The sequence below is a fragment of the Lactuca saligna genome, chromosome 8 (genome assembly GCF_052625555.1).
Source record: "Lactuca saligna cultivar CGN05327 chromosome 8, ASM5262555v1, whole genome shotgun sequence".
Taxonomy (NCBI): domain Eukaryota; kingdom Viridiplantae; phylum Streptophyta; class Magnoliopsida; order Asterales; family Asteraceae; genus Lactuca; species Lactuca saligna.
In genome coordinates, this window is record NC_136424.1 from 33,439,990 (window position 1) to 33,462,154 (window position 22,165).

Genomic DNA, 22,165 nt, shown 5'->3' on the forward strand with positions numbered 1-22,165 from the left:
CGATTTCCAAACCATTTTCAAGATGCAAAAAAGAACTCTAGTAACAGTGGTTGACACCAAGAACACTAACCCAATCAATTTCGAAATAAGATTGCAATCAAATACAATTTCGACACCAAACAACACGTGTTCTACTTCTATCAAACCAATTTCAACCTTCAATCCACTGAATCAATGTTTGAGAATATGATTTTGACTTTTCGATTTTAATAGTCAACAAACACAAAATTCATGATTCTAACATTGATTTTAAGATCAAATAGAGATTATTCAGTTGTTCTTTATCATCTTCATCTGTTCTTGATCGCGTTCTCCAAAACCAAAGAATCAAGTGATAATTCTCAATTTGAACTTGATCATAAACGAATCGTAATCAAACAAATCATACAAAATCGATTCACAAGTCCAGATTCACAAACAACACTAATCGATTATTAGGAAGGTTGAAACGAAAACGAAAAATCACAATCGAAATATATAAACAAGGCAAGAACATCAAAATGCATAATCATGTAAGCAGATGACGAACCAAAGTGATTTAAAGTCAAACATTGGATTTAATGATTTTTAGGCTCAACCAATGATGATATCGGATCGAAAGAATTATGGGCTCAAGATAGTCATGAAAAACAACAAATACGAAATATATGGGCTCAAATTGGATTAATGAACAATGAACAGTAATTGATTGTTTTTAGGCTAGATTTTTTATTCAAATGAACAATTGCAATCGAGAATTGAATCAAAAATAAGAAAATTGGATCAGATTGGGCTTGATCAATGAAAAAAATTATTGGATCATAACATTGGGTTTCGAAAAATATTGATCCGCTGAGTCGAAATGATAAAAAATTCAATAACGCAAGAACGAATCAAATAGATTTGGAGAGATCATCGGGAGACTCACCATAAGCGTTCAAATTGTGTTAAATGTCGCCAAATCGAGAACCGTTTCTTTAAAAATCACTTTGATCTTTGAAGGACCGCTTTGATACCAAATGTAGTGAATTATGAGCATTTGATTTGGCATGCGGAATTGAAAGAACACTAGATCTAGTCTACATAATTAACTCACTCAACACTCTTTATGAACTATATCTCTCAAGCACACTCTACAAGTGGTATGCAATCCATTATATATATGGAGGTGCTAACATCTCTCTCTCTCTCTCTCATATACACACACACACACTCACTCACACATACACTCTATCTCTCTCTTTCTCATGTCACAAGGCATCAATCCTACAAGTGGGTCTTTAAGTCAAACCATTACAAAGTTACTCCATGTATAACTTTGCACCCTAACAGGAAGTCCTTTTCGGGTTTCCCTCATAATTAGAACTTGATTATAATGACATTTATAAAGAGATGATGATTTATTATATTATTATATGATTAATAAAATGATTGGAAATTATGAGGAAATGATTTGTTAGTATATTAATTGGAAATTTACAATTGGTTTATTAATTTATTATTTGATTAATAAAATAATATGAGATCAATTGTTAAAATAATTGATTTTTTAATTCATATTGTTAATAGATTAATATGAAATCAATTAGAAATTATTAATTATTAATCATAATTAATCTGGAATTAATTTTTGATTAATTGGAATTGATTAAAGGTGTTATGGATGAATTGCAATTATTCAATAGTTGAACAAAAGAAACAATTCTAGAACCATCCAAGGGGTGGACGGTTTTGGGAGCCTCCTTGGGTTTCCATAAGTCTCTTGGATGCATATAAAGAAAGGATTTGGATTGGGATTAAAAAATCATTCAAATCATGTTTGGCCCCTAAGTTACCTAAGCTATAAATAGGACCCATTGTGACCTTAATTTCGTTCATGCACTTCCCATAAGCCTTAGGAACAAATTTTTTCCTCTCTTCATCTCTCCTCAAATGTCTTCTAGTTATAGGGTCTGGGTATAAGCCATTAGAGACATCTAAGCTTTTGGTGCTTTCTTTCTAAGGAACTTCAAGGGGATTTGATTTGATTATTTTCTATAGTAATCTAAAGGTATGTAACCCTAATATTTATGTTAGTTTCGATTTTCATAGCCTCTCTCTAAGGTTTTCTGATGTTTATAACTTATTGCTATCAATAGAGAAAACATAGATCCTTTCTAGGTTGCATGTGAACTTATGGGTTTAAGTGTTTTTTCCACCACATGATTTTTTTTATAACTTAGAAAACCCATAAAAATAAAAGTGTTATGTTTGTAAATTCTATTAAGTATAACCTGTTGGATTAGGTGCCTAAGCCCATAACTATAATTGGTATGTACTTTAATTGATAGCAGCACAGTCCTTTTGGGTTGCCATCAAACCTAGCAAGTGGACAAGGAAATTATGAAAGGAGAGAGATTAATTTATTATGAGATTAATAAATTAATATAAATGATTTATTAATATGTTATGAAAATAATATATTAATTAGAAATCATCATATTTAATTAATAGTTAGCCAGAAATTAATCAGAATTAATTTTGGGGTTAAAAGTATTAATTATAAAGTGCAGGGACTAGTTTGCAATTATCAGATAGTTGAGTGGAAGGCTCCAGAACCTCCTTGGAAGGAGGTGGATGAAATATATAGGGGAAACCCTAAGGATTTCATCCAAGGGGTTTTAGATAAGGCCCTTGGGTTTGCTTAGGCCCTAAGCAAAGGAGCATTAGGGTTTTCTCTAAACCCTAGATCCCTCAGCTATATAAGGAGCCTCCCAGCTCCTAAATTTGGCCACTCCTTCTTTGAAGATATGTAATTCCTAAACCCTAGTTTGTTATTTTTGAAAATAGCCTCTCTCCTATATGGTTCTTGTTTTGCAATTCAAAGTTATATGTTCAATAGTTAAAACATAGATCCAAAGTAGGTTGCATGTGAACTTAGGAATTGTTTTCTAGTTTATTTGTTTTACCTAAAACTCATCATAACCGATGTGGACTTTAAATGTTTTAGATTATAGTGATCAAAATTTTAATAATCCACAGTCGAGGGTACTATATACCGATAGTCTAAAGTCAAATACTTTAAAGTTTCAACATTGTTAAATATATAGTTTAGCAAGGTCAATAATTTCATAATATCAAATAGATCCAAAAAGCAACAATTCAACAAAACCCAATAAAAAAGTACATATGCTTTTTTTCCTAATCTCAATGTCCATCTCGGTCCAAACTCACTATGATGGTTAATGGGCTCATACACGGTACACATATCTTATATGATACATTCACGACCCATCCAAATTAAGTAAGTTGTGAACCATTCCACAAGCACCATACAACGGGTAGCTAGCCTCACTTGTACATAGTGATGATTATATGAAAATATAATCACTTCCAAATGGTAAAATTCCATATAGATATCGTAAATGGCTCCTAAAGTCTCCAATCTTATATGAATGTATAATTAGGTTGCTAAAAACATTTCAAGTCAAATAAGGTTTTCTCATTAAAAAAATTAAATAAACAAGTTACTTATAGTACTTACATTGCACATAGAATAATCTCAAATGAAATGAATTCAACTTAAATCATTAAAATAGGTTCAGGGACATTCTTCCTCGTATAAACTCACCTTAAGATGAAAAAACAAAGCTCACTTCACATTTATGCTTGTATAGTTGGCTAGTAGTCACATATAGTTAAAGTTTGCACCAATAATTATCTAAGTGATTGTGACTAATCAAAACCATATTTAAAATTATTGTTTTAATATTATTTTATTTGCTAAATATGTTCCTTAAGCAGTTAGCATAGTAATGGAAGTGGTTTGAGATCAAACAGATCACTACAACAAAAGTTATAACATTTTTAAGAAAACGACGAATAATTACACGGGTCGTGTATTTTATGTCTTGCATATTACATAGTCATGTAATGCCTAACAGGGATGAAATTTGGAGCCGGAAAATCGGACCGGGATTGGAATCAGACCAGAACCGGAATATATAGAACCAATCCGGGTCCTGGTTTAAAGAATAGATTTATCTGGGTTCTGGGTAATCCGGGTTTCGGGTCCGGGTAAACTGGGTTTAAGAACCAGAACCGTGTTAGAAACCGGAACTAGTTTTAGGGGTCGGAACCGATTTTTATGAAAAATTTAAAATATGAATATCTCATTCGTTTGAAATCGGATTGACATTATGTTTTTTTCCAGAGTGTATTTTATAGTCTGTACATGATTTTAGACAATAATTTTGTCATTTGTGAGTTAATATTCATTGACTAACATCCCCCAAAGTTGGGATGTCAAAGTTGTGAATTTTCTGTTATTCAACTTTATTTTTATATTTTGTGAAATTTAAAAAATGTATATCTAATTCGTTTGAGGTTGAATTATCATGAGATTCTTTGAAACGTGTATTTTAGAGTTTGTAAATGATTTTAGAGTATAATTTTGTCATTTTCGGTTTCATATTCATTAACTTATAGTCCCCCAAAGTCGGGATATCCATACTATGAATTTTCTATTTTTCAGCTTTATTTTTCTGTTTTGTGAAATTTTAAAAATGCATATCTAAAGTGTTTGAAGTCAGATTATCATGAGGTTTTTGCAACGTATAGTATAAAGTTTATGTATGATTTTAGACTATAATTTTATCATTTTTGGTTTCATATTAATTGACTTACAATCTTCCAAAGTTGAGATATCAATGCTGTGAATTTTCTGTTTTTCAGTTATATTCTTCTAATCTTTTTTTTTTTTTTATTATTATTATTTTTATAATAATACCGCCGTTAAAAAAAAAAAAAAAAAAAAAAAACTCAAACTTCCATTGAAGCTATAACGAATAATGTACAAATAGGACCTTACGAGAAAATTTGAAGATTAGTTTATATTGTTAGGATCTTCCAATATCAGCATGATATTACAATAACAATATCGTTAGGTTTGTAAACGAACCAAACAAATACGAACAAGATTTGTTTATGTTTATTTTTTTAAGTTTAACACAAATAACAAACGAACTTGAACACATAAACATACACATTTTGTGTATAAAAAATGACATTGTTCGTATTTGTTTGTGTTTGCTCATAAAGACGTTAAACAAACATAAACGAACATAAATAAACAAGCACTAACGAAACATATATGATAATAAACAAAGAAAAAGCAATAAACATGAACGAACATAAATAACATATCCATACAAACGAGTTACCATGCATAAATAAAAGAATTACACATAAATACAAGAAAGTAAAACATCCAATATCCAAAAAATAGCTAAAAACTAAAGTCTAAATATCATCTTCATCCAAATATCTTTCAATAAAAAAAAAATCAAACTTAGAAAAGTTTCACACTTTAACCTCATCCAATCTTTATATCTTCTTAAAATTTCGAACTTATGAAACTTCAACATTTAATCTCTATGATCATACAAAATCACCATATATTATGAAACAAAATGTTAACACCAATAATAAACAAATAATCATAAATGAACGAGAAGATAAACGAAATATGAACAAATATGAACAAAACATTTTGTTTATGTTTGTTTCTATATTAAATAAATGAATATCGTGTCAAACGATTTTACCAAATGTTTGGTCTGTTAGTTTATAACCATAAATTATTGAAAAACATAAAATAATTTTGTTTTCAGTCAGGAAATTTAAAACAAAAAAGGTCAGCAGATAAATTTATATTCGAATATTATATAAAAAATGTAATATGGCTTTTTTAAAAGTTAAAAAAAAACATAGATAATATTATAATATACATTTTAAACAAAATAAATAAAAGTTTGAAGTTTGAAGGAAACTATGAGGGACCAAACGTAAAGTTGAGAACTAGTTGAGGGATGATGTAAGCGATTCCGTCAAAATCTTGATCGAAATCCGACTCTCGATCTCAAATACGTTTCTTTGTATTCATCAGGGGCTAAAAAGCGTATATATCCTCTCCCTTTCTCTCTCTTGACCTAGCATTCAACCATCGTCACCGTCTTCCGCCCATCACAGCCTGTCGCCGCCCTCATCAATCCACCCCAAAATCCCTAAATCAAAACCACCGTGCTCTTAGATTCACGCGATTACGTTAAAACGTTCGTGTACAAGTTAGTCAATTAAGGGTTTTAGAAGAAGAAAAAAATTAAGTAAATTTAGGGTTTTCAGTTTACTGGAATCCCTTAATCTTGTCGCCGCGGATCAGTGTTGTCTAATCCTTGCAAAAAACAACATCCATTTTGGGGAAATCGAATTTCTTATATTTGTTTTATTAAACATGCGAGGATTGCAGAAATCAAAAAGGGTTTCATGGGCGTCAGATTTAAATCTTTGTCAGGTATACGTAATATACGTGGTAAAAATGGTTTCGATTTATACATGCAGCTGTGATTATACTCGATTTATATCCGGTTATAGCTGATGATATCTATCTAAATGAGAATTTGGGGGATTTGCTGGACCATACATTACTTCCGCATTCCATAACTGAGCTGCATTTTGACTCTTGATGTCAAATAGGCGCCCTTTCAACTTGAATATTCATATTACAACCTAAACTTATAATACTAAATACGATAATGATGCTGTTGAGTTTCCAACTAAAATCATATGGATTGCAGTATTAGAACACCATGTTTGACATCAAAGTTTAAATGTGGTTCTTTCAGTGTGATGTGAAGCTATTTGGATAAGTTAGTTTTCTGCATTTACATGCTTGCAAAATATTTTGTTGGATTAGTTCATTGCTAGAAGTGTTTATATTGTTTTCATGGTATTGAGAATGCTTTGTAATGACATTTATAAGGTCTCATTACTTAGATTGTACTTTTATAGTCTGGAAAGAGGTGAATGGTGATCTTTTTCTCCAAAAAACCTATTTATCAAGCTTAGTTTACATGAATTCTGTTTAGATAATGAATATGTATCTATATGTTTATTTATTTCTCTCTTCAATCACAAGTATCTGTATTCATTTCAACTTTTGAACCATGTTTTTAGCATGTAGAAATGGATCACTGCTCTTGTTTTGGATTGAGAAGTTAAGAAACGAGAGAGAAGTATATTGCTCTTGTTCTATGTTAGTGTCCTATTTTGCATTGTGATACATCTCGTATTTCAATTGTATGATTGATAGTATTTATGAAAAGAGTTGAACAATCATATTATTAAGTGAAACATGGATTATTAGGCAGATTTATTGAATAAAACTATTGTTGAATTACAGGTGAAGCTGTTTTTATCAGATGAGTCTCCTTCACAAGTGGGATTAAGTGGTCAAGATCATCTTCAAGCTAAAGAATCATGGCATTCTGATGACAATTTGCCACCTGGATTTGAAGGAATTCAGCCTGCAAATATGTTTCAGAATAAGTTATCTCAAATTACTCTCATACAATGGAAATGCCCTTCTAGAGTAAGTTATTTCTATAAATTTTAGGGAATTGGAATCTTTGGAATTGAATTCAAATGAATTGGAATTTGAAGGAATTCAAATTTGTCTCTAATTTGGATGACAAAAAAATGGAATTGAGTTTAGAATGTCAATAATAACAAATGACAAAGTTATCCTTCATTTACATAAGGACATTAGCATAATAAAAATAATTTTAACATGTATTCTTTAAATAAAACAATAATAATAATAAATGTATATGGTGAACTTTGTTATTTAATTATATCGGGTTTATGTCTTTTTATTTATAAAGATGAAGGAATCCAATTCCTTCCTTTTGACAATAAAACTTTTCTCATGATGTAATCTCACATTCAAATCCTTTAGATTCCATATAAATTTATTTTCTACGGATAACTAGAAACTATATATTTTTATTTAGGTTTTTTTTTTATTATATTAATTTTGTACAATGAATTAATCTATAATTAATTAATTAATTATCACAGTTCATTCTGGATCCCAATTGGCAAGTAACAGCCGGAGAAGAAAGCAAAGAAGTTGACTTTGAAAGTCAACGCGAAATGAGAATACTCGAAGCAGTCTACCCACGCCCATCAGCAATCCCTCCAAAGTAAGTTACACAAACACCCCCTCTACTTTCATTATTCTTACAACTTCACTCCCTCACCAAAATCCCTTTTTTTTTCAGTCCCGCTTCACCAATCCACACAGACAACTCACCATACAACAACGACCACCACACTCCTCTCATCCCCATCACTCCAATCGAAGACGAAGACACATCACCCGCCACGTCATCAATCCCACCGCCACCACCACCAACAACAACAAATCACATGTCCAATGGGATGGCGCCACCTGGCATCGAACCTGATGTAATGAACGCAGCCTATAATGCCTTAACAACCGCAATGTCAAGCAGTCAAGGAAACCTAATTGATCCTAATTTACTAATCAAAATCCTCAGCACACCAACCCTAATTGAAAAACTCGTCTCCTCCCACGGACCACCACTGCCGCCAATCGCCGCCACTACCCAACCGCCGTCTTCTTCTTCCGGCGGCCCGCTTTATCCACAACCGCCAAGATCAGGCGGTGGAGCGGTTTCGGTTTCTGGTCCGGCGGAGAGTGGTCCGGCGAAGAAGGATTTAAGTTATTACAAGAGCTTGATTCAGCAGCATGGTGGAGAAAAAGGTGAACAGATGATGAATAATGTGAAAACGAAAGGGAAAGTGATGAAAACGTGTATCTATTATAATAGCACGAGGGGATGTAGGCATGGAGCGAATTGCATTTATCAACATGATTCTTCTATTTCTTCTTCTTCTTCTACTTCTTCGGTTTCACAACAGAGGGTGAGTATGCCCGAAGCACAAACTGCGAAAAGAATGAAAATGGATATTAGGGAGATTACGGGTACATAGGGTTTTCAGTTGATGTAAATGTGACACGTGTCGTCTGGTTACGGGTTTGCTACAAAGAAATGGGGTCTTTTTTTTTTTTTTTTTTTTTAAAAATTTAAAATTTTGCTTTATGATGCTTACCTGGTTTTAGGTTTATGAAATATGAATGGTGGCCTTGATGGGTCTGGGTCGGATACAGTGTGGGTGGACCAAGTATTTTTTAATGGTAATGGTACGGTTTTTGTTTACGAAGTTATAAAGTTGCTTTCTACATTTTTCTACATAAATTAAGAGGTTGTATGAAATTATTTATTGTTTTTTTGTTTATTTAACCATTTTATGTTTATAAACATAAGATTGAATTGGAAGCTTCAATCGGGTCTTGGTGTCTCATGATACTCGGATTATTTGGGTTACAACATAAATCAGAAATGTATGATGGGTGCTATTATATACACTTCCAAAATCCTTAATTAACCTCTAATTATCTTCTAATATCAGTGGTTTTTAGTAATTTATTATAAGTATTACTAATATTATTATTATTTTTTTAATAATTTTTGTTGTTGCTAAGTATGAAAAAGTAAAGTACGAATCGAATCACAATACGAATCAAAGGCTTTCATCACTCATCCCTTTTATCACGGACAAATTATATGAATGACATTTGATTGCTCGTGCATCTGATAAAATAAAATGAATTGAATGACAATACAAATCAAAGGCTTTTACCATTGATCAAACTGCGATAAAATGTTTTTTTACCAAACCAAAGGCTTTCACCATTCTATACACATCTAAAACCATATATAGACAATGAATAGTTTCACAACGAAGACGGTTGATCCAAAATGAATTACAAATGGTTGTAGAATTGAGAAAGAACAATGTCTCCCCATGTGACATTCTATCGACGTTGAACAGTCGAAATGAGAATAAATTATGTATAAAAAAAAAACAATTTACAATGCGCAAAACAATGTTTGAACAGAAAGATGTAAAAGGAGTGGAAATTGTGGATTCTCAGCTATTGTTATTTCTCTTGGTATAGTGAAGAAAATTGGCTTTAGATTTGGTCAGATTTATACAACGATCTAATAACACACCCCAGAGAGTATGCAATGATATACGTTGAATTCACTGGATCGGGTTCCGTGACATCTGAATATTGGTGAATTAGACACTGACTCACTGTTGAGAGATATCGTGTTATGGTTCATTATTTGAGCAAATAAGGTTCTACAACACACTTCTTATTTTGTTATGTCCGCCGGACAACCCAAATCATGTATCTTTTGTGATCGCTCACATTCACTGTATCATTATATGATGATTGATTTACAAAAAAAACGTATCCAATATCTACTTTTTTGTCACATTGACGTACGTTCGTATCAAAACATTTCATTGGATGTGAAACCTTGGATTCTTGTATAGCCCCTTTATTTTATTATTTTCTGCCATCTTATTTTCTGCAAAACCACCTCAGCCAAACATCAAACCCAAAGACTATTTTCTCCACATGTCAAGGCAGAGAGAGGTGGTGTTTGCATAGTTGATTCAACGCATGTCAAACCTACTCCTCACAACCTTATAAAAAGTAGTAGATAATCGATAAAATAATCATATTTATATAGATTAGGACCAAATTATTATATATAATACAAAGTAACCCATATATGAATGGTATTTTTGTATTTTATATTTTTGCCACTATTGTTTTGTATGTTGGCAGACTTGGTCCCTATATAAAAAATATCCTTGTAATTTACAGAAAATGTCCGTATCCGTTGTGCGTGTTTTTTTTTTTTTTTTTTTTTTTTTTTTGTAGATAAAATTTGTCCTTGTAATTTACAGAAAATGTCCATATGCTTTTTTTTTTTACAAGAATGGTTCACGTGTGTAAATAGTACTCTTTGAGTTTGATTTGACCATAAGACTTTCGTATAAAAGGCCATTGTGCAGTAATTTTTTTTACAACAAATAATCCATGTTTTTAAAAAAAATAGAAAAATGGTCACTGCTTTATATAAAATTTATAGACCACTAATCCTGAAAAACAAAAATAAGTTGACTACCGATGTGAGAACTGAGAAGCGGGGATGGAAATTTCTAGCTGGATAATAAATAAATAAAAAATGAAACTATTGGATAGAAAACAATTACAAAAATACTTTTGGATCTATACATCCCACAATAAACTACATATCACAAAATTCGTAAGTTGCTTCTAGTTTTATATATCTCTAGTTGACTAAATTGTAAACTTGTTTGTGCTGTTTTCTTTCTTTTTACTTTTTCTTTTTCTTTTTTTGTTTATATCCATTTCTTTTCAGTTTTGCTATGAATTTATCCATATAAAATGACTATCTTTTAATAATCTAACGTCTTTATAATACTTTATTATTTATTTTAATAGTTACACTCTAATTATATTTTGTAAAATTCGAATGATCATATCAGTAGTTAATGTAAATTGGGAGTAGTAGCTTCACAAGATAAAAAATCAAATATCAAACACATGAAACGAAATCAATTTTGCCTAAACTTAATTTCAACAGTTTTATTAGCTTATATCCTCAAACAAACTACACCACACCAAGGCACTCTAGCTCGAAATATTATATATATATCACGTTTAAACCAAATATAAAAAAAATTTAAACAAGATGGCACAACCACTGTTTAAAAAAAAAAAAAAAAAACACAAATAAAAATTCAAATAAAAATTAATAACAAATAACCACATAAACCACACTCCATCTCTACTTTACTTTATCTCTGCCATTTCTTCTCTGCAACAACACAAATCCATAAATAAGCACAACAACAACATTTTATACTTTTCAAAAAAAAAAAAACTATAAAAAATTACCTTGATTCCCATTCCCCTTTGCGGATTCCAATGCCTGAGAAACAGACCTCTGAATCCGAGGTGACGCTTGTCTTCCATTACCAGGTAATGAATGTCTCTTTTTTAAATAAATATCTTTATCTTGAACATCAGGGCTTGACCTTGGTGACCCATTTGCAATTGCTTTTGCTCTTGCTGATTCCGTTGCTTGCATGTAACTCGGTAATAGCCCATTCCCTTCATGATCGGAATTGTCAGGTTTAGGTGACCCAAACGAATTCCTCCGTTTCCCGGGCTTTGTTTCCTTCGGTAAACTCTCCAATTTTGAACCCGAGTCAACGGTTGACTTCTTGCTAGTTGACCACGACTTTCGTTTTTGACTTGATACGTTTTTAGTACTGCTTTTCTTGGTGTTGGTTGAGAGTTGACTGTTTGGTGTCCCTTGTGATTCCGGAGCTGTTATGTGGCTTCTTGGAGATAATGACTCCGGAATCTGATGGACGGAATCGGAATTGGAATTGGGTTCTAGATTAATTTCAATGTCGGCTTCAGACGGTGTGTCTTCTGGGACTTTAGAATCTTCCGGAAGTTTCTCAATGTTTTCAACAACATTGTTGCGTTCTTCAATATTATCACCATTTGTGTCATCGATTTCTTGATTTGAAACTTTGGAATCTTCCGGATGTTTCTTGGTTTCAACTTCGGATGGATCGGGTGAATCGAGTGTGGATGTGACGGAAAGTTCTGTCCCACATTCTGAAACTAAAGATTCTTCAGGGGTAACGGATGAAATTACATTGTTGATTGGTTTTGAAGGAATGAGGTCTTCAGGGGTAAAATTGTCATTTTCTTGGTTAGAAGAATCGTTGATGGTTTTTGATGTGTCATCTTCAGGGGTAGTACCAACGTCATTGTCTTGATTAGAAGAAGTATTCATGGGTTTTGATGGGGTGATGTGTTCAGGGGTAAAATCGTCATTTTCTTGTTTAGATGAATAATCGGATGGTTTTGATGGGATGTTGTTCTTGGAAGTCAACTCTTCAAACCTTGACTGAGCAGCAATGAAAGATGGATTGATTGGTTTTCTTGATCCAAAAACCGATTTTCTTCCTTCTGAATCTGCTTCATCAGTTGCAAGTCTTTTTGTTACACGTTTGGGTTCGATTTCTAATACAGATTCTTCTTCAACAATCAAATCCATGGATTCAGGTTCAGGAATTTCTTCTTCATTTGACTTTTCTTCAGTATTGACTTTGACCAAGTTGACTTTTTCATCAGAAAACACCATTTCTTCTCCAACATTGGATTCCAATTCCGTTGATTCACAATCACGAATCACAGGAATAACCTTTTCTTGATTCTGTTCCGGAGTGCGTGATTCCACTGTTTCTGGTGAAGACACAGACATCCATCTCTCCAACCAATTCCAAGCGGAATCAGATTTTGAAGGGACACATTTGATGTTTATCTGTTTGTTCTTCGGTGCAGATTCCAGTAACTTTTTGAACCAAAAAAAAAAGGTTACTTTTTCCAATTATTATAACAAAATGATAAAAGGGTAAAATGGTAATTCTGTTTACCTGTCGAGCAAGACTGTTACTTAGTAGCTTCTCAATGGAAATATATTTTGGATCCGAATTTATTTCAGATGCCACGTCAGCACGTCGAGCACGAACAAGAGCTTGCATCTTGACAATAGCTTGAACACATCTTAAAGTTCCCACAGCATGATTCCTAACTAAATGCCCTCTCACAGCAGCTTGTAACTTCACAACATTTTTATACCTCACTAGCTCTCTTTGAGCCTGCAAAATTACAAAAATACCCACAATTCTAAAACACTAAACAGATAGATATCAGATTTAAAATGTATACATATTAGTATTACATATTACATACCAAGAATCTTCTAACAGCAGATTGTATGATAAGGATGGCCGATTCATCAACAACAGGTTCAGATTCAATGTCATCTTCACAAGTATCAGTAGCCATTGTTGACATTGTAACAGCATCTTTTGTAATTGGATTTGATAATTGAGGTGACTCTTCTGTCCATATGCTGTCACAGGTTTTTTCTGATATGGAGGAATTGAGTTGTGGTTCAGAAGTGAGTGGAACAGGTTCTGAGATTGGTTTGTTCTCCAATGGTGTTTCAGTGATGACAGTGTTGCTCAGGACTCGATGTCTGGCTGATCTTTTTCTGAAACTCCATCCTCGTTTATCTTTGTTCTGGAGGGTGTTTAAGTAAATTGTTAGGTTACTTGAGAAAGAAAAAGATGTTGAAATGTTTGAATGGTGATTTGATGCTTGAAATGTTGTTGTAATGAGGATAAAGTGAAGGAAACATGTGGACCATAATCAAGATTCATAATTTCATGTTATGATTGCTGAATGGAAAAAAATAAAGGGGAAACAAATCAACAATGATCATAATATGGTTATAATCCATATTCAATCAGATAGATCAACTAACTTATCAAGTGTAAACAACCAAATTTAGTACTTTTAAGATCGATGATCTCAAACCCTAGGAATAGGCTACGCAAATAATTAATATATATATATTTTTTTGAAAGCAGAAGGAAATACAAGCTCTGAATTTGTGAAGATCCGATCAATCTCCATGTTTGGAACATCAGATTTCCGTTAGACATGATCATTGAATGTATCAGCTTCGATATTTAAATAATAGATCAAAATCAACTTGACCTAATCAAACATTAAACACGAATCGTGAGTCGTAACCCTCAAAAAACATCGATACACACGAGGTTTATAGATTCAATCAAAGTCAAACATCTTTTTAGATTCGATTACTCCAGCATTCGGAAGAAAAAAATTCTAAAAGTAGAACATCAAACTTACATCGTATACACGAGCAAATCAAAAAAGGAAGCAACAATTTAACTTCAAGTTACCTTCAACCTAATCAACTACCTAAAACAAATCAAGATCTCAAACACTAACACAAAAAAAAACAATTTGAAGTTTGAACACACATACACACGCATCTCGTGTAAGTCAAACACGCACAGCGGATCAGTGAAAAACACTGAATTCCATGTCTAAAACCAAAATTAAGTTGTGGATTAGCAAATTACATAAACTATACTACGCATAAACGCCCTTTTCAAAACAAAAATTGATTTAAAAACACAGACAAGTGGACAACCAAACAAGCACATTTAAATACCTCGGAAGAAGCATCAATATCATCTCTATCAACAGATTCATTGCTACCCCCACCACAAGATATGATCTTGAAGCAAGATGTGGTCGATCTTCCCATGTTCTTCTTCTACACTGTTGTATCCAGCGTCGATCAGATTCAGAGCAGAAGATGGAGAGTGTTTTTGTGTCGTTGGGCTTCACTTGAGAGTGTTTTTCGTCATTGATATTGTTGGAACTTGCGCCGGATAGAGAGCAAGGGGTATTTATGGAACAACACCACCCTGAACATACTCCTCCAATCTAGGATACCCGTTTTTTCAACATGTATAGTTGTACTTTATGCATTAAAACATGTACCCATTTCATGTATCATATTTTTTATTTTTGAATATAAAGTTTGTTTTTAATAAAAGTTACAATTGTTATTTTGCTATAAAATAATAACAATCAAGTTCTATTATTGTTCTTTTATGGGGTATTTTAAGTATATAAAGTTTAGTGTAATTCTTTTACAACTAATGCAAACATATTATAACTTCGTTTAATCATACATTATCAAGTGATATCCATTCTTTAATAGTAATATCACCACTTGGTTGTTCGATGTCGATGAGGGACTTGATGTTTGACTGTTCCTTCCATTCTAAGGTTTGAGAATTTTGAATAAGAAGACACTAGATAGATGAAATACAAGAGAAAGTTTATAATTTGTTCCATTTATCAAATTCTTGGTTTTTAATGTTTCACAATTGGAATAAAGTTGAAATATGGTTATTGTGTAGTGAAATTGTCCTAAAACTGGATGTAGTGGTCTCGATAAGCCACTCGGTTACCTCGGCGGACACCCGGCCGAAGATTCGGCATGTCGAGTTCAGCTCGACAACTCGGTGGGAAAATACCGACGAGAGAGAGTAAAGTGGTTGGATGTTTTTTTTTTTTAATGCTACCTTGGTCAAAATGACCGTTTTTTTTCATTTTTTTTTTCAAAAAATACAGTCTTTTTACCCAATATAAATATCATTACATACCATATTTTATCCCACTTCACATTCTTCAATTTTTTTTACTAAAACAACATATTTTTTGTGAAAAAAATGGCTTCTCCTTCCTACCCAAAAGTTCAAAAAAATACAAAAAGAAACACCAAAAACACAAACACCATCTCACATTCTTCACCCAAATTTCGTTCAAAGCCAAAGCGGTCGGCCTATTTATTCACCTCCAAATTTACAGTTTCGTGGTGTTACTACCCATTTCAAGCCTCAAACTAACCTCAATTTCAAAACCAACCTTAAACGAACTTCTCATCCCGACTCCAATATCAAATGCAAAATGACCTCAACCCATTTGATAATCTTCCCGACTCCCCCAATGAATTTTCAAACCCAATTCCAAACTCAAGGAGAACCCGAAGTCGTCCCCGAAACGGAATCGGAGCCAGGAGAGATTTGACCACAACCCAAGAAAAGTAGAAAGGCGGCTCCAAGGTAATGGACAATGACCGAAGAAAATACGTTAGCTCATGCGTGGGTGGATGTTTCTGGAGATCCGGTGCTCAGAAATAATCAAGACTGTCCAACTTTTTTCTCGAAAATTACACGGCGTTTTCTCATAGAGATGAATCTTGGAGACTGTCGCAAAAATGACCAAATTTGCTCGAAGTGGAGAAATGTCAACAAAGTGGTGACGGAGTTTAATAAGATGTTTTCAAGTGTCAAATAACAATGCCAAAGTGGTGCAAACGACGAAACAATTTTGCAGAAACTCTTATCTCATTCTCGAAAGAATAATCTTTCTACACTTATTTGTCTCTATATTATGTGACTCATCACATAATACATTGTCCCATGGACATTCTATCTCTTTATCTGATCAAGAGATCTTCTGCTAAATAACTAGTACTTAATAACTCATTAAGTACTTAATCTTTAGCTATGTTTGTTAACATATATGTATTCTACACAATAGCATAATGTTTAGACATACATACATACATACACACACATACATACATACATACATGCATACATACATACATGCATACATACATACATACATACATATATGTATGTATACATACATACATATGTACATACATACATACATACATACATACATACATACATACAAGTAGAAGGCATATAATCCAATTCTTTTCTCACCTACATCTTACAAGTATTACTCATACTACCATTAGCATCTACATATGCTTACATACTCTTCTATATGATAATGTTGTATATAATCACATCTCATCTCTTTTATATCTCTTAGGCATTTAACAAATACCTTTGTCATATCTGGCCATACTTACTCTAGGTATAAATGCATGCTCTGATACATGTTTTTAAACATATACTTCATACATTCTCTATATATATGTGCATGGTCTGGCATAGGACTTTAAACGTATATCCCATAAACATACACACATACATATAAACATACATAAATAAAAACATATAATTATAATCTAAAGAGAAAGTGAGAGCTATAACTCACCCTGTTAGTGATATGACCTTATTTAACTATATATTTTAGGTCATTATCTTAATAACTTAATCTGAAATGTTATATTTTAATATATATGATGCTTAATATGATTTAAAATGTTTAATTATAGTTAAATTCGGATCTAGGATGCAAAAGGAAGAGAACAAATATGAAAAAGAAGAAAAACGACAAAAACGCAAAAATCAACAAAAGACATGTTGCACCCATTTGAAAGGCATGTCGTGCCCCTTCAGCAAAAAGAAAAAAAAAATCAAAAATTAAAAATCACGTTTGTATTAGATACGGATTTTTACTACACCACGATTTAGATACTTCCGTGTCGTGGTCCCTCTATTTTCTATAAATACACTATTTTTCTAACCCTAATCGAGATGCAACCATTGGCAGCCTTAAGCTGCGACTTTTACTTCGTTTTTGACATCCAGAAACCCCTTAGGGTTGATTTCGAAGCTAAAGAGTCGACTGGAGTAAGGATTTGAATATTCAAGCGTTATTTGCATCGTGATTTCATTTCGGGTTTGCTTGATGATTGCGACTCACATTCTTTTGGTGATGTTTTCTATGTTACTTTACTTAATATGATGTAAAAACCTATACTTTCACCGGTTGTAGATGAAACCATCTTAATTTGCTTTAATTTTGTTAGTAGGATTGTGTGAGTTTAGCTAATACCGATGTTCAATTGATTGTTTTACCTTTCATGTTAAAGTTATAATTTTAATTGACTATTGTTGAATTATGTGTAGTTAAGAAGACTAATCTAGTTATATTAACTTGAATCTTAATTAGTTTATGATCATTAAACTGTTAGGACTAGAAATTAGGCAATATTAATTGTTAACTTTGACTGTAAGAGAGAGTATTAGATAACCATGTTATGCTTCAATTGATTGTTATGACCATTGACACGAAATCACTAGATTATATAGTTCATAGTTTGAATTTATTTAATTAATTACGTACTCACTAATTACATGACCTTTGTGTTAGTTGTTCATTAATTATTAGTACTAGGAAATCCGATCAAGATAACTAGTCATATTACAATTCAGTAATCAACTCATTAGTCCATTGCACTTCTTATTAATTAAACACAAAAACTTAGGGGATTCGAATTATAGTGGAAATATTTATGATCTATTGTTTTAATTTAGTTCTTTACTTCATTTGTTTAATTGAATTTTAAAGCAAGTTTAATTTAGTTTAAACAAAACCACCCCTTTTTAACTTTACTGTTATTAGTTTAATGAACATTTAAGTTATTTGATCTAAATCATTTCCGTTCCCCTAGTTTTCAACACCCTCTTTTTTTTTTTTTACCATAACTATACTATTATATGATTAGGTTTACTATCTAGTGTGTGTATTAGTTTAGAAGTGATAAATTAGGATTTATGAATTTAAAACAAGTGCATAAATAAACACAACAAGTTTTTGGCGTCGTTCCTGGGGAGCGGTTGTATTTACTTCGGATTATTTGTTGGTTGATTATTTTTAGTTTAGTTTTTAATTTTTAGTTTTATTCTTATTTTTAAATGGATACGCTTAATGCTATTCTTTAGTGTAAGTTGCATGTACTTGATGATCTATTCAATTCGAAAAAAAGATTTGGAGGATCTGGAAAGATTGATTGTAGAAGATTCGTATGAAGATCCACGACATGATTTGATCATTACCACGTCGTGGTCCTTTATTTTTCCAAATTGTGTTTCGGAGTATGGGGTTGAAATTATGTTGTAACACCCAATTCCTGGTATGTAATTTAAATATAGTATTTTTCCTTTCTTAAGAGGTACTCGACGAGTCAGTAGCCCGACTCATCGAGTAGAAACGGGATTTGCATGCGTTTTTAGCGGGCGACTCGACGAGTCCATATTACGGACTCGACGAGTCCGCCAGTCTGGATGAAACCCTTAATTCCAGGGTTTGTACCATATTTAAACGTCATTATAGCCTCCCATCCCAGCCTCCAGCACCTCTAGAGCATTTCTCTGTGAACCCTAGTCCCCATTGTTGAGCTTGAGTGTTTTCTGCTAGCTTGGAAGTTGTAGAAGAGAAGGAAGGAAAGAAGACCAATAGAAGAGAAAGGAGATCCAGAATCTAGCTCCCATTTGCTACATATTCTGGTAATAAAGTTATCACCTTGCTTATTCTTCCATTAAACCCTCTTTTATGCTTGTTTATGTTTCTCTTGGAACTTTATATGATTCAAACTCGAGAATTGAACTCTCCTTAGGATGGAAACCATAGATCTGGATGTTATTGAGCTCTAGGAGCTCAATGTAGCTACCTTTATGCAAATATAGCCTTGTTCCAAACCCTAAGTGCTTATTGTGGGGTGATTTTGGTGTTTTAGCCCCATTCTCTTGTGCATGCACGGAAAGTTGGAAACTTTATGTGTAAAACCAGCCCTAGAAGCCCAGATCTATGAATTGGATGCACTGAAATCGACTAGAATCGACTGTATAGTAATGTCATGCATGAGACTCGACGAGTCGTACTTAGGACTCAACGAGTCGGTTCGTAATCCCCAATTATTTAAGAACAGACTCGATGAGTTGTTCATACAACTCGGCGAGTCACAGACTGGCGTGTTCATATGATGAAGGAAAACTCGACGAGTTGTTCATACAACTCGGCTAGTCGAATGAAGTTAGATTCATTGTTAGTATCGAAGAACTCCTTGAGTCTCTGCCAAACTCAACGAGTAGAAGCGGGTAGAGGATTAAAAAGAACGATAGGGACTCGACAAGTTGGTGGCCCAACTTGGCGAGTCCGGTCAACTGAAAGTTGAGTTTGACCAGGATGTTGACTTTGACATGGGTAAAATAGTCATTTTACCCTGAGATTAGTTATCAGTATTTGATTTAGTGTTTATGGGATTTGTAGTCGAGGAGTTCCGAAGCAGCAATCAAACAGTTTCAGATTTAGCATCTCAGCAGCTAGGGTTACGAGGTGAGTTTCCTTCCAATAGGAACAGGTCTACGGCCAGAATGCCGACCCGTTTAGTAGTAGTAGTTTTGGACTTTGGTCCGATGCAATAGTTCAGTGTGCTTAATGTCTTTGTGATTCAAGCATGTATTTGTGTTATGTGTTTCGGACTTCGGTCCGATGCATTATGCAATATATGTGTTTATGCTAGTAGTTATGATTATGCGATGCTATGTTCAGTTAGTTCTGGACTTCGGTCTGATGCAGAGGGCAAGGCCCTGGTTAGTTCCGGACTTCGGTCCGATGCAGTGTCCGGACTTCGGTCTGATGCAAAGGGCAAGGCCCTGGTTAGTTCTGGACTACGGTCTGATGCAGTTTCTGGACTTCGGTCCGATGCAGAGGGAAAGGCCCTGGTTAGTTCTGGAGTTCGGTACGATGCAGTTTCCAGACTTCAGTTCGATGCAGTGGGTAAGGCCCAGTAGTTGTTTTATATGTTTTTGTATGGTATGTGGTAGTTTGGGGGAACTCATTAAGCTTTGTACTTACAGTTTAAGTTTTTGGTTTCAGGTACTTCCGCTAGTAAGGGGAAGAGTTCGGGTTGATGGCATGGCACACACCACAGTTTAGCCTGGGAGATAGACTCTGATATTCTGATATGATTTTTTCACTAGTTTCGATTTGATAAATTTATTATGACATTTTGAGATACATGATTCATGGTTTATATCTTTTGGTAATTGATATTATGGTTTAGTAAAGTTTTTAAACAAAAAAAATTTTGGTGATATTTTTGGGATGTTTCATATGTCTTTGGAGAGAGTTATGATGTGCGATCTATTTCTGATCAGTGTCCAACCAGTTCCGACCCTTGTCAAGATTCTTGGATTTTATAGATTGGCGCTCGATTGGCCGTATTTAGAAACAAAGAGTCAAATTTTAAAAATCGGTCTAAAAAGCATACTAAAAGTGATGGATGGATTGGTAACAACATTATTAGAAGTTTATTAAGTTTGAAGTCCAACTCAAGACTCGCACAAAAAGAAGCACTTATCTGGAGGAAACTCGACTTTTTAAATTAGTTTGTATCGTTTTTAGTTTTTATATTTAGTTTATTTTTTAATAAAAGTGCTTTTGATGTCTTTTAGTTTTGTTACAAGCAAATTTTCTGCTAAGAAATTGATGATGAACAAAAATACAAGAGCGGGGTAGATTACTACGAGAAGAAAGCAAGAATCTTGACACAAAAATAAGTGTGGAGTGCATGTTCGATATCGAGGAGTCTACAGAGCTATCACTATCACATATGGGAAAAAACTGATACGAGAGACTAATCAAGAAATTAGTTACTTCCAGATTGGTCATTTCATTCATCAATAAAGAATTCAACCTTTCATGAAAACGCGCTGCGAGCCTAGCTACCCTGCGATGCGGCTAACGATTCCATATCAACTTGTTTAACGACATATGAAGATCCTGACACACCAATTCCCACTGCGCGCCACGACAAAGATTTTATCGCAATAAAAGTTCCAAAATTTACCGAGACCGTGTTGTGGTCCTTTACTCGACGCGTCGTGGAAACATCCCACACAAATTACTTTTTCGTGTTTTTATAGTTGTCCGCTAACTTCTACTGATGAGTTATGTGTAATTAAGAAGATCAATCTAATTACATTAACTTGAATCTAAATTAGTTTATGACCATTAAACTATTAGGACTAGAGATTGATCAAATCCTTGGGTTAGGAAATATTAATTGTTAAATTTTACTATGTTAGAGAGTATTAGATAACCATGCTATGCTTCGATTGATTGTCATGACCATTGATAAGAAATCACTAGATTATATCGTTCATAGTTCGAATTTATTTAATTAATTGCGTTCACTAATTACATGAC

At 33.3% G+C, this 22,165-nt stretch overlaps 2 protein-coding genes across 2 annotated transcripts; one reads left to right on the forward strand and one right to left on the reverse strand.

Annotated features, from left to right (window-relative positions):
- Positions 1–5,894: 5,894 nt before the first annotated feature.
- On the forward strand, positions 5,895–9,041 carry LOC145011986 (Zinc finger C-x8-C-x5-C-x3-H type family protein). The gene is made up of 4 exons (XM_078970748.1): positions 5,895–6,310; positions 7,199–7,387; positions 7,876–8,000; positions 8,079–9,041. Exons 1-4 carry the CDS (start codon positions 6,251–6,253, stop codon positions 8,812–8,814), a joined length of 1,110 nt encoding a protein of 369 aa, XP_078826874.1. The 5' UTR covers positions 5,895–6,250; the 3' UTR covers positions 8,815–9,041.
- A 2,361-nt stretch (positions 9,042–11,402) lies between these two features.
- LOC145009056 (protein IQ-DOMAIN 32-like) lies at positions 11,403–15,078 on the reverse strand. Its single transcript, XM_078967716.1, has 5 exons — positions 14,844–15,078; positions 13,547–13,879; positions 13,228–13,452; positions 11,669–13,145; positions 11,403–11,588 (listed from the first exon to the last, which is right to left on the reverse strand). Exons 1-5 carry the CDS (start codon positions 14,937–14,939, stop codon positions 11,569–11,571), a joined length of 2,151 nt encoding a protein of 716 aa, XP_078823842.1. The 5' UTR covers positions 14,940–15,078; the 3' UTR covers positions 11,403–11,568.
- Between the last annotated feature and the right edge of the window lie 7,087 nt (positions 15,079–22,165).